General features: G+C 42.5%; 1 protein-coding gene across 1 annotated transcript in view; it reads right to left on the minus strand.

The window, feature by feature from the left end:
• Positions 1 to 12497, minus strand: part of RCAN1 (regulator of calcineurin 1) — a 34346-nt gene extending 21849 nt beyond the window's left edge. Inside the window, exon 1 of the mRNA XM_032101163.1 lies at positions 12235 to 12497. Coding sequence (XP_031957054.1) covers positions 12235 to 12420 — 186 coding nt within the window. The 5' untranslated portion in view covers positions 12421 to 12497. The remainder of the gene's footprint in view (positions 1 to 12234) is intronic.
• Between the last annotated feature and the right edge of the window lie 2631 nt (positions 12498 to 15128).

Consider the following 15128-nt stretch of genomic DNA (forward strand, 5'->3'; position numbering starts at 1 on the left):
AAAGAAATTCAAGGGAATCTCACTTTGATTACCATGCAGATCAGTTATGGGGATACTAAAGCTCTCTGGGACATTTCCCACATTATTTATACCTGGGTTGCTGCCTCTGTGCAATTCCACTGGAAACAACCTCTGCTATCACTGCCCAGAGAGGCTGTGGCTGCCCCTGGATCCCTGGCAGTGCCCAAGGCCAGGCTGGACATTGGGGCTTGGAGCAGCCTGGGACAGTGGGAGGTGTCCCTGCCATGGCAGGGGTGGCACTGGGTGGGCTTTGAGGTCCCTCCCAACCCAAACCAAAAAAGGATTCTTTGAAACCTTAAAAAATCCATCCAAGTGTGTTATCGCCATCAGATTTATTATTTAACCTTCACTTGGAACATTTTACAACACTGGAAAACTGTTTTGATCTTAAAATGAATCATGGAATGGTTTGGGATGGAAGGGACATCAAAGCCCACCCAGTGCCACCCCTGCCATGGCAGGGACACCTCCCACTGTGCCAGGCTGCTCCCAGCCCCAATGTCCAGCCTGGCCTTGGGCACTGCCAGGGATCCAGGGGCAGCCCCAGCTGCTCTGGGCACCCTGTGCCAGGGCCTGCCCACCCTCCCAGGGAACAATTCCTGCCCAATCTCCCATCCAGCCCTGCCCTCTGGCACTGGGAAGCCATTCCCTGGCTCCTGGCCCTCCAGCCCTTGGGAATTGTCTCTCTCCAGGTTTCCTGCAGCTCCTTCAGGCCCTGCAAGGCCACACTGAGCTCACCCCAAAGCTTCTCCTCTCCAGGCTGAACAATCCCAGCTCTCGCAGCCTTTCCTCCCAGCAGAGCTGCTCCATCCCTCTGCTCATCCTGGTGCCTCCTCTGGCCTCTCTCCAGCAGCTCCACGTCCTCCCTGTGCTGGGACCCATGACTGCTTTCAGAATTCTTGTTTACGGGTTCTTTTAGCCCCCAACCCCTGTTTTGGAAAATCCCCCTCAATCCTTTTCCCCCAGTGAAGGCAGAAAGGTACAAAGCTCCCATGAGGGCCCTGCCCTGAGCTATTCTTGGTGTGTTTGCTGTTGGTGCCACTCTCCAAGGTATTTCTGAGGAACCTCATTAAGCTCCTGCAACAACAATGTCCCAGTCAAAGGAAAAACTCATACTGTGTGCTCAGCTTTTCAGCAAACACTGACATAAGGCCCATCCCCATGTGACCAGCTGAGGCTTATCATTTTTTCCAGATGGACTGGGTTTTGATTGAACTACTCCTCTAAAAAGCCTGGAGTGTTTAATTGCACAAGCTGGACTAGGAGGAAAGCACATGAATGTGCTCAAGTGTTCTCCATAAAAACAGCCTGGGCACGATTAACAGAGACCCTTTCAGGAGGCAGAGTTTCACAAACACTGTATTTTATATCTTTAACCACCACAAACTGGTCACTTCTTAAAGTCACTTGATCCAACAGCCTCCACCTTGATTGTTTCTAAATCCAAAGCAGAAAATTACAGCTGACATTTCCAACTTGTCCAGCAGAGCAAAAAAAGAGCTTACAACAGCATTTCCAGTTCTACCTTTGCAACCTCAACACCACTGCAAGGGCTTTACAGATTGAAATGCCAAATTAGGGAGTCTTCAAATCAGACCATTTGCAAGGCAAAGTCCTAACCAGGACAGTCAGCAAGAAAGGGAGACTCCAAATAACTGGGGAGGAAGAGAGATTAAACAATAATTTGCAATTTCATGAAACAAATACAGTCAGAGATCTCTGCTCATTAGTGAATTTGGTGTCCCACATCCAATCTATTTTAAAAAAAATAAAGATTATTCACTTTCAGGCCGACCTCATTGGGTTGACACACTGAAGTCTTTCAGCACTTCTCTGTTTATGGTGATTGTTTGGGTTTAGATTTATTGATCCAATCTTTTTCCCCAGATCCTCATGGGTGCAGCTGGATTTTGTTCTCCTGTCACTCAGCTTTCACAGGATCCTTTCCCTTGTGCTTAGAGTTTACACTTGGGCAGTTTTTAAGGATAAAATGATGGGGGAACTGCTCTCCTACTAATGATGATTAAACCATCAGCACCAAACACTGAACTGGGGGAGTTTAAACCAGATTTGGTCCAGGACAGGGTGACACAGAAGGAAGATTTAAGTAACTCTGCTTTCCAACTTGCAATCACTGAGTGATCAACAACTCAATCACATCGTTCCATCTGCTCCTCCTAGAACCAAGGATTTTTTTAATTTATTTCTTCAGGAGTTTGTTAGATTTTACCTTTTAAAGCATCCCATCCCTTCTGCTTCATTACTCACCAAGGCTCTGAAAAGGATGGATCTACTACAAATAACTCCAGTAGCTGATGAACTGTGAGAAATAAACACCTTTCAAAAATAGCCCCCACTGTCAGCATTTGTTTCCCAGCCCAAAGTGATCCCTAAATAGCACCAACCCAGGTCCCAGCTGTGTCACACCAGACTCCTCCTCATCCCCCCCAGACTGCAAAGTACAATGGGCTTGATCTCACTCTTTGTTTACTTCCTGCACTGATGAATCCATGGGAATCTACCACAGACAGTCACTAAAATAATCTTAATTTAACCAAAGTCCACTATTCCACAAGGGCTGGAGGGCCAGGAGCCAGGGAATGGCTTCCCAGTGCCAGAGGGCAGGGCTGGATGGGAGATTGGGCAGGAATTGTTCCCTGGCAGGGTGGGCAGGCCCTGGCACAGGGTGCCCAGAGCAGCTGGGGCTGCCCCTGGATCCCTGGCAGTGCCCAAGGCCAGGCTGGACATTGGGGCTGGGAGCAGCCTGGCACAGTGGGAGGTGTCCCTGCCATGGCAGGGGTGGGAATTAGACCATACATGATGTCCCTTCCAACCCCACCATCCTACGATTCCATTAAATAAAAACATTTTTCTGAACATTTCCAGAGCTAAAGAGCTCCAAAATCACCCCTGTGAACTGTGGAAGGGAAAATGGACTCCCAGCAGTGCCTAAGAATTAACCAGCTGCACATTATTTTACACTGGTTAATTCCCTTTGATTGGCAAACACTTTGCAGCTATGTCATGCTTTCCCACACACCTTCAGGACTGGATCATCTGCAGGGTCAGCGGTTTAGGATTTTTTTTTTTCTTTTCACATTTAACTGCCATTTCTGAAAAGTAAAAAAATAATAAATAAATTCTAATAGGTACAGCAGTTGTCCCTAAAGTATTTTTCTACATTTTTATGGTGTTTTTTCAGCCGTGACAGGTACAAGAACTGTCCCACTGAGTGAAGATATGACCATAATCCTGATGGAGTAGGATGAAAAATACTTCTGCAATTAACAATTTATTATCATGAAAAATGCAGCTGCTTTATGCCAAAACTACAACTTGAGGGAGAGCAAAGATAAGAATGAAAACAGCAGGTGTTTGGGGCTGTTTTAATTTCTAGCTCCTTCTAACATGACAGCAGGATTTGTTTAATTCAAATATTAAAGATATCATCCCAGGCAAGCAAAAGTTGCGTGTTCATCCTCTGACACATCCTCTGTGACTAAGGGAAAAACAAAAGGAAATAAAAAATTAAACACAAATGCAGGAGGCTTTAGAAAACCACAGGAGCTGGTCAGAAGCAGGCTGGTATTTGTGTGATCTTTAAAGAATGACATTTTCCACTGCAGTCACAGAAGGAAGACTGGAAGATAAATTTCAAAAATATTTTCTAAGAATGTTCTGGGAGGGTAGGAAAAAACCCAAAGCAATTACAAGTTACTGCACTTCAAAGAACAAATCAAGTGCACCTGGAAATTTCAAAAGCATTTAAAAAATACTAATAAAGATCATGGAATGGTTGGGTTGGAAGATCATCTAATTCCAACCCCCCTTCCACTATCCCAGGTTGCTCCAAGCCCTGTCCAACCAGGCTTCGGTAAGATGATAAAAGATAATAAAAGGAGCCACAGAAAAGTCTGGAATTTATCCCAAAAAACCTTCATTTTTGGTGAGGTTAATGTCTGATACACTGTAATTTTCTTATACATTAATTAGTGACACATCAGCAGCACACTGGCATTTAAAGCTTTTAAGGTATTTAACAACAGAGCTTTGAGGATGCATTTAATTTATTTATTTATATGGCAAGAACCCACCTGTTTTGACTGAAGGGACAAAAAAAAACAGCATTAGAAAATAAGTCCTGAAAACATTTTAAATTCCTGAATATTCCAGACAGTGGGTTTTGGGTTAGGAACTCACACTTGCTGAAAGCCAACACAGTTCTGCATCTCCTTCCTACTTCTGCTATAGAAATGCTTGGATTTGCCTTTTTTCCACCAGGGGAGATGAAAACATCATTGCAGTGTAGCAGATAAGAAGAGAATTCGACTTTGGCAGCTTAGGAAGAAAGAAACATGAACAATCCCTCCTTAAACCACCTCCTGGGAAGAATTCCTGCACTTCAGCTGCTCTGGGCGAGGTAAAGAGCTTTTATGTTGGGATAGAGCCCAGAAAAAACTTGTAAAATGCGTTTAAAGTTGCTCTATACCTGACACAGATTGTGAACCTTTCCCAAGGGGAACATACCCCACTGCAGATGGGAAGCTTTGCTCCTGCCGTAGGGGTGGGCTCCCTTTAGGGGGGTCACAGTGCTGTGATGAGGTGTGAACACGGACCCAGAGGGATTTAGAGAGGCCCCACTGATCTCACCTGCTCTGAGCCAATTTTCTCTGGGTTACACAACCCCAGCAGGAGCTGTTCATACTTTCCACCGCCTGCCCCAGCAGCTGTTTCATCCTGGAGCCTCAGGAAAATTCAAGCCCTTAATCAGAGTTTCCATGAGCCAGGCAATCCTGGCTCTCAGCTGGATGGGATCTGGCCCAAGGGCCAATGCATCCTGCAAAGCACTGGCCACACACCCCAGAAACTGGGCAAACACCTCAGGAATTCCCACTGATTCGCTCTCCTCAAGTTCTGGTTGCCACAAGAAACTCTCTCTTACTATTGAACATCACAACCTGCAAGAAATGGACATTTTAGTTCTTATTTCATCTTTTTTTCCCCATAGTAATGGATATATTCCTACTGCAGCTCTCAGCAGAGCCAGCTCTGAATAATTATCAAAAATTCTATCCTAAAATAATCAGAGATGGGAGTCGTTCTTAAGGTATTTAATAATATTATCTCACTCGTTGGGTTATCAGAAAGGGAGAGGATATTTTAACTACAAACCCACAGAAGTGTTTTGTTTAACTGTATGAATTATGAACGGCTAAAAAAATGGAAATAGGGAAAAAAATCAATTTATGATAACAATACAGCTTGCCTCTTCTGGCAGTTCAGCAGCTCAGCTTCCTATCTGCAGAGAAAGGAAACAGCATCTCCAGAACAGAAAGGAACAACTCTCCTCGCCTTTCAGCCAGGTCTTACTTGGAAAACAGCCTGAATTTTAAGAGGCCTCCATACAAACAGACACTTGTTTTGAAAGCAGGCCCAAACCTTCAGGGAAGTTTCCAGACAGACTTTCAGTCAATGCAAGAAAATCAAGTGATTTTGGTTTACTTGGCTGTATCTAAAACGCAAAAACTTTCTTTTCTTTTTTTTTTTTTTAATGATAGCAGGATTATTTTTTTCCAAGCTGTGTGATACAGACATTATCAATAAACCCATTTATCAAAGAGCCCTGAACTCCCACACCTAAACCACTGCTGTACCAGAGATGCTCTCTCACAGCTCAGGGGGTTGCATTTTCCTGCTGCCTTTTGTATTTCAGCAACAAAAAGGAACTAAAATCCAACTCCTGAGGTTTGGACTTTCAGCTCAATAACCAAGAGTGTGTTTGCCAGCACGAAAACAACCCCAAAGAAAACCTCAAAAAGCAAAACCAAATCCAGCTCTTCACTTGTGACCCATGTGAAGATCTGCACAGGGCAGAGGGAAGTTCATCCCTGAGGTTCCGTTTTAATAAAAGAAATTCACTGAGTATTGACAGCTCTGCTTTTATGAGTGGGGCCAGTAATAAATAATGACTCCCATCATTCATGAAATTAATTCTGGCTACCTCTGGCAGTAAAAAATGCTGGGAGGAAGAGACAAAAGGTGTAAAGCAGGTACTTATGGGTTACTCTTCTCCCGTCTAAAGCTGACAGAACCCCACAAACTTTATTTAGGATATTGTCATATCCTAAATCCCTGTCCTTGGCAAATACAACTCATCAACCAGTCCCACCCCGTTTATAATATTAGGATTCCCAAACGTTCTAGGACAATGACTTCCATAGTTTAATTATGCATTACACCCACAAAAATTTTTAAAATCCTAATTTAGGCCTCAGTCCCAACTTCAGGGTCACTGAACACAGCCTGTATTTCAGCTTCAATCATTCCCAGCATATTCCCATATTCTAGGAGGAAAAAAAAGAGCAGCTGGTCAGACTTAGAACAACAGATAAAAACCCCAAAGCAGCCTCAATGAAAACTACCCAAAATGCCCACTGAGGGAGGTGTTAAAATACCATTAATAAACCCCAAAATTAAACCAAATCCACACACCCAGGTCAGGTATCCCTGCCCAGGCAGGGTTCAAGCTGGATCATCCTTGGGGTCCCGTCCAACCCAAACCATCCTGGGATTTTACATTTTTTCACATGTAAGGACAAACCCCAGACTTGACTGGAACTTCTGGTTAATATACATATATTAATTTGCATCATTGGTTTTTAATTATTTTCCTCATTTTCAGTTCTCCTGACCTTCAGTTATGACACCAAGTAGCATTATTAATTTATAACCAGTATTACCTATAAGTTTATAAACACTGCTTATTGAAACTTGCCCAACTGAATAAACAACTTCAGCAATAAACCATCACAAAATTAAACTTTCGCTGCTAGAAATACTTTCTTTTTATAATTCTAAGCCTATTCTGAGTGGGACAGTGCAGTCACTGCTGATATTAATAATTTATTAATGCTGATGGTATTGAGGGATGTTTGGGATGAGTTTCAAGCCAGTCTCACCTCTAGAACTCTGCACTTGTTTTCATGTTTAATTTATGAACATTATGGGGCAGTATGGGAACAAAGCTCAATTTGCTCCTACAAAAGCCAGAAACAAAGGAAATAAGGAAAAGCTCTCCACAGCACTGTGATGTAGATTTGGTGTGCCCAGGGATTTCACCAGACAATGTTTTCCTAAATTTCCACTCCAGGAAGATTAAACTCTTAATCCTGGGGTAGGCTCAGACCTCGTGTGGGATCTTTTTTCCAGATTTTGAGCTAATGATTGGAGCACTGGATCCTATGGAAGTAATTTTTGTTAATATCTCCAACATTGAGACTATTTATGACACCTTTACAACGTTGCTTTTCAGGTTTAGATATTTTTAAGGCACCCAACAATCAGCCTGTGCAGCAAGAGTTATTTTAATATTTAAATAAATATATTAGTATTATATATTTCAGTTTTATTTCTACCTATAAAAGTATTTGTATTGTTTGCTTGAATCATTGACTGATCATCCCACTTTAAGGACTTAAATGAGTGGATTTTTGAGACAGAAATAATTATGTTGCTATTTTCACCAGATCTAGAGACCTACAGAAGGTCCAAGTGTGATACAAACCTGAAGCTGCTCAAAATTCCTCCACTTAACTACATACTGCCAGAGGTTCTATAGCAAAACTTTTCATAATGGAAGATTTCCAATTTTTTTAAATGGTTTTACTATTCAAAGTAAATCCAGATTACTGAGATGTGATTTTGAACCACAATCTTAACCCTGGGCTTTTTTTGGAAAGCAAAGCATTGAAAACTAGGAACACTGTCACAAAAAAAAAGAGATTTTTTGGCAGAGAAAGAATGAAAACTTTCAAAATATATGCAGATGCCAATAATTAAGTTTTACATTCCCATTGGGGAATATTTTGCCAAAACCAGAGTTGTGGTCACAAAAATCTATAAACATGTAAAAACACTCATCTTTTTGGAAATCTACTTCTAAAATGTTTTCTTTTTAATGTGATCTAAGAGGCTTAACAAACTTGAAGTAAAAGGATTATGAGGCATGTGGCTGAGGCAGGAAGAGATTACCAGAAAATCGAGTACTATTTGTAAAGAAAGTTTTGTAAATACTCCTGTGAAATCTGCTAAACTTCCTGTAAAGCACAAGTAATTCCTTAAGTACCTAAAAACCCCAAAATCCACCTCATGATTATTTCAGTGGTCTGCAGGGCAATTAAAAATGTCTAAAAGCAAGGCTCATTTAACAGCTTTATTTTCAGATGAGTTCACAAAAGGCTTTTCTGCAGTGAAACCACACAAAGCTGAAGGAAAAGAAGAATTTGGCAGCTGGACAAGTATTCCCAGGATTCAGCTCACCTGCAGCTCTGCTTTTCCTGGGTTATACAACTGCAGGAATTTCTCACCTTGTTAGGCTTTATCTTCAAGCATAAATATAATATATATATTTTGTTTTTAAATAAACAATTGCAGAGACTGTTTCCCAGCCAGTTCTGGGGGTTCTGTGAGGACACAGACTGGCTCAACTCCAACTTTTAGTGCACTTCCAGCAAGCTGAATTTCTTTAATAATTCAGTTTTCCAGCAAAGATTTCCCAGACAAAAACTGTTACCATGATAGAACAACCTGCTTTCAGTTTATCTATGAATTTAAGCTTTTGTTAATTATGCAAAACTTTCTGCTACGTTCATTAACTTGCAGCAACTTGTAAAAATTAGCAGATTAAGGTAATTGTCATAGAATCAGTAAGGGTGGAAGTGATGTTCCCAGCAGCACCATCATCACCCTAAAATGTCCTCAAGTGCCACATCCAGACACCTCTGGAACACTTCCAGAGATGGAGACTCTTTGACTCACCCCAAAATCTTCGAAATATTTTAAAGGAATTCAAGGAACTCCACACATTCTAAGGAAAACTGTCTCCATCAAAAATCTCTCTTAGCCCTAAAACCCAATTATTTTCCCAGCAATGAAATTCTTTGTAGAAACTCTTTGTGCTCCTCTTTGCCACTTCCCAAATGAGAGGTGCCCACAATGAAGGGGAAATGGAAACTGGCAGAGCACACTTGGGTAACCCACTTAGCAAGAGGCATAAATGAAGTTATGCCATGAAGTTCTTTAGCCCTCCTGTGGCTGTGCCCAGAACTCTGAAAGTCAGCAGGGAAGCGTGCCACATCCCTTCGGGATAACAGGAGCCACGGAAGTGTTTTACCCGCTGCACTTGGAATTTGACAGCACAAATTCCATAAAAAAAGCCCCAAAGTGTCCTCTACTGACATAAAAAGGCTCTTAAAAATGGGAGTATCACATGAGGAGGATGGAAAGGTACAGAAAAACCTAATTGCTGCCTCTGGAAATCCGCTACTGACGTCTTTTTTGAAATAAATGAGTACACAGGAGCACAGTTTTAAAAATGAAACTCATCTGTGCGTTGGATGAAGAAAGAATTACAATTCCTCAAGCACACAATCAACATTAAAACTACCAAAAAAGCTGCAGGTCCCAGGTAAAAGTTCAGAAAACCAAAACTGAATTTTCCAAGGTAATTTGACAACTTGAAGATCAGGAAAAAAGGTTTTCATTTGAGATAATTTTTTGTACTTCAATTAAAAAAAAAAAAGCAGAATTTAAAGGTATTCCTGAATTGTGCTTTAACAAAAAACTTGAGAGCAAGTATTTAGGTGTTCTCTGGAAGATTTTGGGACTGATATCAAAAAATATTCCAGAGGTATTTTTATTTCTTATGAGGATTAAAGCAGAGAACAAACTGTCATTTAGCAGAACTACTACCCTGATAGGAGGGTCTGTTTTTAAGAGACTGATCATAAACCATTTAAAACTTCAGATTTCTCAACTGAGATTATCAACACCTCAATAAGAAAATATTAAAAAATTTAAAAGGAGGAAGAACAGGAATTTTCAAGCAGTGTTTCCAGTACAAATCATTATTTGAGAAGGGCAAAATAGAAATAGTTGTCAGTAGCTGTCCTGTCTCACCTTTGATTGGATCAACCCTCCTCAAGTAGGGTAATCCAGGATTATTAAGGGGCCCACTGAAGGGGAAAAAAAAAATTAACTCCGAAGAAAAGGTATTTCAGGAGTGTTACATATGCTGGAAAAAGCAGGAAGTTCACAGAACAGAACAAACCCACTGATCACACCAAAATTCACAGAGTATTTACAAACACTACCTGTGAGGTTGTGTTTTACAACCCCTTTACTCACCCCTTCATCAGCACCAAGTTCCACACAAGTGTTTGCTGCACAGGCTTGACTTTTCTGTGCACCTTCTACACCAAACTAAGTGAATTTTCTTAAAATTCACCCCCTAACCAAGTGCAGCCTTTTAAAGTTATCTTGGAATCTTTCTCAGGTGGTCCAGACAGTGACATTTTAGTGTGACCACCATCACCTGACACATTTGAGTGACAAACATCTGCATTTCCTTGGGCACCAGAACCACCAAATGCTGAGGAAAACTGGATACACCACGGGAGAATGCATTATTTTCCTCATTTTTAAGACAACCTTGTTTTTCTTACACCATCCTAAAGCTGAGGGCACCTTTCACATTTCCAAAATCTGGGATACAGCCTTAGGGCCTCGTCCCACTTTCTCTCTCTGCAACTTCCTGACATTTGGCCAACAGAATAAATTAAAAACGCAGCCAGTCCATGTGTGTTCCTATAAAAGTCACTTATTTCCAGCTTTAAAGAGTTATTAGCTCTTCCCAGCTCCCTGCCTGTATTAACTGAAGCTAAATTATGTATTTCAGTAGCTGAAATTCAGTGACCAGACACCGAAACTGATTTTTCATCTATTAAAAAAATTTGTGTGCACCTACCACATTTATAAATCACCGAGTTCCAAGCACCTCCACCTTTCTTTTTTTTTGTGTTATTTATAAAACTTTGAGACTTTTCTTCCCTCCTGGAGACAGGTATTTATTCAAGTTCAAGACAATTCTCCCCCATTCTTTACCTTAAAAATGTAATTTATGCAGTATCTGTACATGTTGTCATCCACGGTGAAGATAACACTGTTTATGCTGAGATTATGAAACTCAAATTAATTTATTATTTTAAGCAATCAGCCTAAATTCCTTCCTGCTGCAGCTCTCAGCAAGAATACAAAAAAAAAAAGTAGATAATACAATTTTTGTTGTACTGTTAAGGAAATATTAAACTTTGTCCTGATTTAAGTAAGTGGAGATAGAGATTCATTGGAATATTGAGGAAAAAGACTGAAAAATGGTTCAAGTGTTCAGAGCCCTATCCCTGGAAGAGTCCAAGGCCAGGCTGGATGGGAATTGGAGCACCCTGGGATAGTGGAAGGTGTCCCTGCCCATGGCACTGTGACTGCCAGGAGGGCTGAGCTGTGACACTGCAACAACTCCAAGCTGTTTTTCACAACGAGACAGCCAATTTATTTTAACAGGATTAGAAATCACTACCATTATTGCCTAATTTTTCAAGTCCATTCCGTTCAATTCGAATCTGTTCAAAAGCTAAGCATCTCCTTCAGTATGGAAGGGTTTGATAGCAAAACCAACAATAAAAACAAGAAAAAAAGACCAAAACCACAACATCGGGTGCACCAAACAGAACCTTAACCACAATGCTCAGCGCTGGTCCAGCGATATTTTATTTCACTTCTGCTTTATGTAGAGCTTCACCCTGAACTACAGGTTCAGGAATTAAAGGAACCAAAGCAAAATAGCTGTTGGCGTTGAAAGTCGCAAAATCACGGCATCACCGAGGTTGGAAAAGAGCTCCAAAGCCACGGAGTCCAAGCCGTGCCCCATGCCCACCTTGTCCCCAGCCCAGAGCACTGAGTGCCACCTCCAGCCCTTCCTGGGACACCTCCAGGGATGGGCACTCCAAACCTCCCTGGGCAGCCCCTGCCAAGGCCTGAGCTCCCTTTCCATGGGGAAATTCCTGCTGCAGTCCACCCTGAGCCTCCCCTGGCCCAGCCTGAGGCCGTTCCCTCTCCTCCTGTCCCTGTTCCCTGGCAGCAGAGCCCGACCCCCCTGGCTCCACCCCCCGGCCCGGGAGTTGCGGAGCGGGATCAGCTCATCCCGGACTCGGGACGGGACTCCCGGCACCGGGTCCCGGCAGGACCGAGGGGGCGGGCGGGGACGCGCAGCCACAGCCTCGCCCCCTCATTCCCCCGACGGCGGAGACGGCCACAGAGAACCGCGACAGCCCCGGCCCCGTACACCGCGCTCCCCTCACAGCTCCCGGCCCGGCTCACCCGGTACGGGCCGTCCTGGAAGACGCGTGGGTCCAGGTTGCAGGCGATGGTGGCGGTGGGCAGGTCCCGCAGCGCCTCCATCTCGCCGTCAACGAAGCTCCACTCCGCGTCCGTCTCCTCCTCCTCCTCCCCTTCCTCCTCGCCTTCCCCGGGCGGCAGCGGCTGCCGGAGCGGCGGCTCCTCCATGGCCAGGAGCTAGCGGAGGCGGCCGCGGCGACGTCGTGGAGGCGACTTCTCTCACCCCCCGCCCGCCATCTTGTTTCCTGTGCCCCCGCCCAGCATCAGCCAATCGGAAGCCGCCGCTGCGCCCCCCGCGCTTTTTGAGCCAATAGGAAGCCGCCATCGCCGCGGCAACAGGTGGCGAGCGAGGCCGCGTCCGCCATGTTGGGTGAGGGCAGCGCCGTGAGGGAGCGGCGCGGATGCAACCTACGGAATAAACTATATGTGTAAAATATACTGTACGTGTTATCTGTGCTGTGCATGTAGTACAAATTGCATGTGTATTATACGTGTGCACTGTATATCATATAACATACGAAAGTTTACCGTCTATAATATGCCGTATATAATACATATACCCTGTAGTGTCTGTACTGTATATATAGTATATTTATACAGTATATGTAACATACTCTGTATAAAAATGTTCAGTGTTTAATATGCTGTGTGCCTATGTGGTATATATCTAATATACAGTGTATAGTATATAAAAAGGTGCTTTCTATAACGATGTACATATATGTGGCAATATATACAATATATGGTGTATATATAATACATGTAAAATATGCTATGTATAATGTTATATTGTATGTGTGTATATATATAATCTACTGTATATATAATACTATATTATTGCCAGAGAGAAAAAGACATGTACTCCATGCCCCATCCCTGGAAGTGTTCAAGGCCAGCTTGGATGGAGCTCAGAGAAACCTGGTCTATAATATAAATATCAAATACTTATATAAAAATACCGGATGAATATAAAAATTCCTTACTCAAAGACTAACAAGTCAGCTGAAAATTGCCACTGTGTGTGTTGTAATTCTCTTACCTGCCCTAAGGGCAACTTGTCCTACCCTTGGTATTCTGCAAATGTGCTTGGCTGGTTAGTCTGACCTAAGTGACCTAGACAAACATTTTTATTATATATTTATTATGTTTTTATATCTAATGCTATACATGCACATGTCTATATTAAAAAAATAAAATATTATGTGTATATTTGTATATTTCTTATTACATCTATGTAGCACCACCTTCCAGGGGGGAGGCCCAAGAATGAGCTTCAAAGGTCACAGGGGTTTTTTATGGAGTTATTGTGACATTCGCACATCTCCAAACATCCTGGACCAAATTTCTTCAGACTCTCTAATCAGTTTTGAACCATTTAAGTCTTTTTCAGAGGGATAAGATAAACACGGGGTACTTCTGTGATCACTTGTGCTAAGTGACAGAAATCTTTATGTTCTCAAATGCAGGCAAATGGTCTCTTAAAAGAAAAGTAACTTCAGTGAACAAGCCCAAACTGTTTAATGCTAAATCCAGCCAAACTAAGGCCATTTTTAACCACATTCTTTGACGTCAGAGCTGCTTCCTCACAGCAGTGGTGACACTTTCCTCTCTGAGGAGCATCTCTCTGGATTCTCTGCATCAGGAGCTCCAACCCCCTGTATAAATTCCACCTGAGGAATCCAAATGGAAATCTCCTGTTACAAATAATTAAAAAAATCAAGAAGCAAAACCTGCCAGCAATAAATTCCTGTCACTGCAGCCTGGCATCTCCCTGGTAGGAAAACCACCGTGAAATATTCATTACCTGCTGCTGCTCTAATGGCACAAGCTGCTTATTGCAATTCAGGTGTCAGATTTGAAGGTGAAAAGACGTCATTATTTCTATTTTGCTATTAATTGAGGCTAAAGGTCAACTGAGATCATGCTCACCAAGCCCTGCAGGACTCCAGAGCCAAAGGACCTCCCTGCCCTAAGAGCTTAAAAGTGTAAGCCTTAATTCAGTCACAGACGTCAGAAAAAAAAATAAATAAACCTGAATCTCCCTAATCTTAGGGTTTAATTGTTCATCCTTTCTTGTTGCATAGGAAGGGAACGCGCCGGACGCTTTTGACTGGAAGAGGTGGCGAGACAGGAAAAAAAAAATGGATCTTCCCCGCAATGTTTGGGGCCAATCGTTCAATGTAAGTGACAGTGATTAACGCTAATGATTTACCCGCAGGAAAAGCTGGATCGCTAAGTGCTCCCTGGAACAGAGCCGGGGAAGCGTTCCCAACACGGACACCACCATCTAGCGGCACAATGAAACCTCCAGGGATCCCCAAAGGGCTGCTTTGATTGCAGGGATCCGCCTCAAAAAAAATCCCCATTTCTCAAGGGAAAAGTAGCTGGCCAGGAAGGGGGGAAAAAAAAAAAAGGTAAAATAAAATATAAAATAAAATAAAATAAAATAAAATAAAATAAAATAAAATAAAATAAAATAAAAATTGGCTGTAACTAAATGGAAAATGTTTGGAGAAAGAATAAGCATCACAGAATCCCAGAATTGTCGAAGTGGGAAGAGGCCTTTAAGATCAGCCCAGCAGCACCAGCAGCACCCCAAAGCCTGTCCCCAAGGGCCACATCCAGACTCCTCCTGACTACTCCCAGAGACAGCGACTCCAGCACTCCCTGGGCAGCTCATTCCATAATTTTTTTTTTCTAAAATCCAGTCTGAACCTTTAGGTTGTGCTGCTACAGACATTTTGCTTTGAGAGCCAGAGTCATGAGATGTTTTCAGCCAATACAGCTGGAAATAGTGAATGTAAATGGTGAATTCCTTGAATGCTGTTGATAAAAACGCCAACAAATGTTAAAAAGTGATGTATTAAAAAAAAAAG

Source organism: Corvus moneduloides, chromosome 2 (assembly GCF_009650955.1).
Source record: "Corvus moneduloides isolate bCorMon1 chromosome 2, bCorMon1.pri, whole genome shotgun sequence".
Lineage (NCBI taxonomy): Eukaryota > Metazoa > Chordata > Aves > Passeriformes > Corvidae > Corvus > Corvus moneduloides.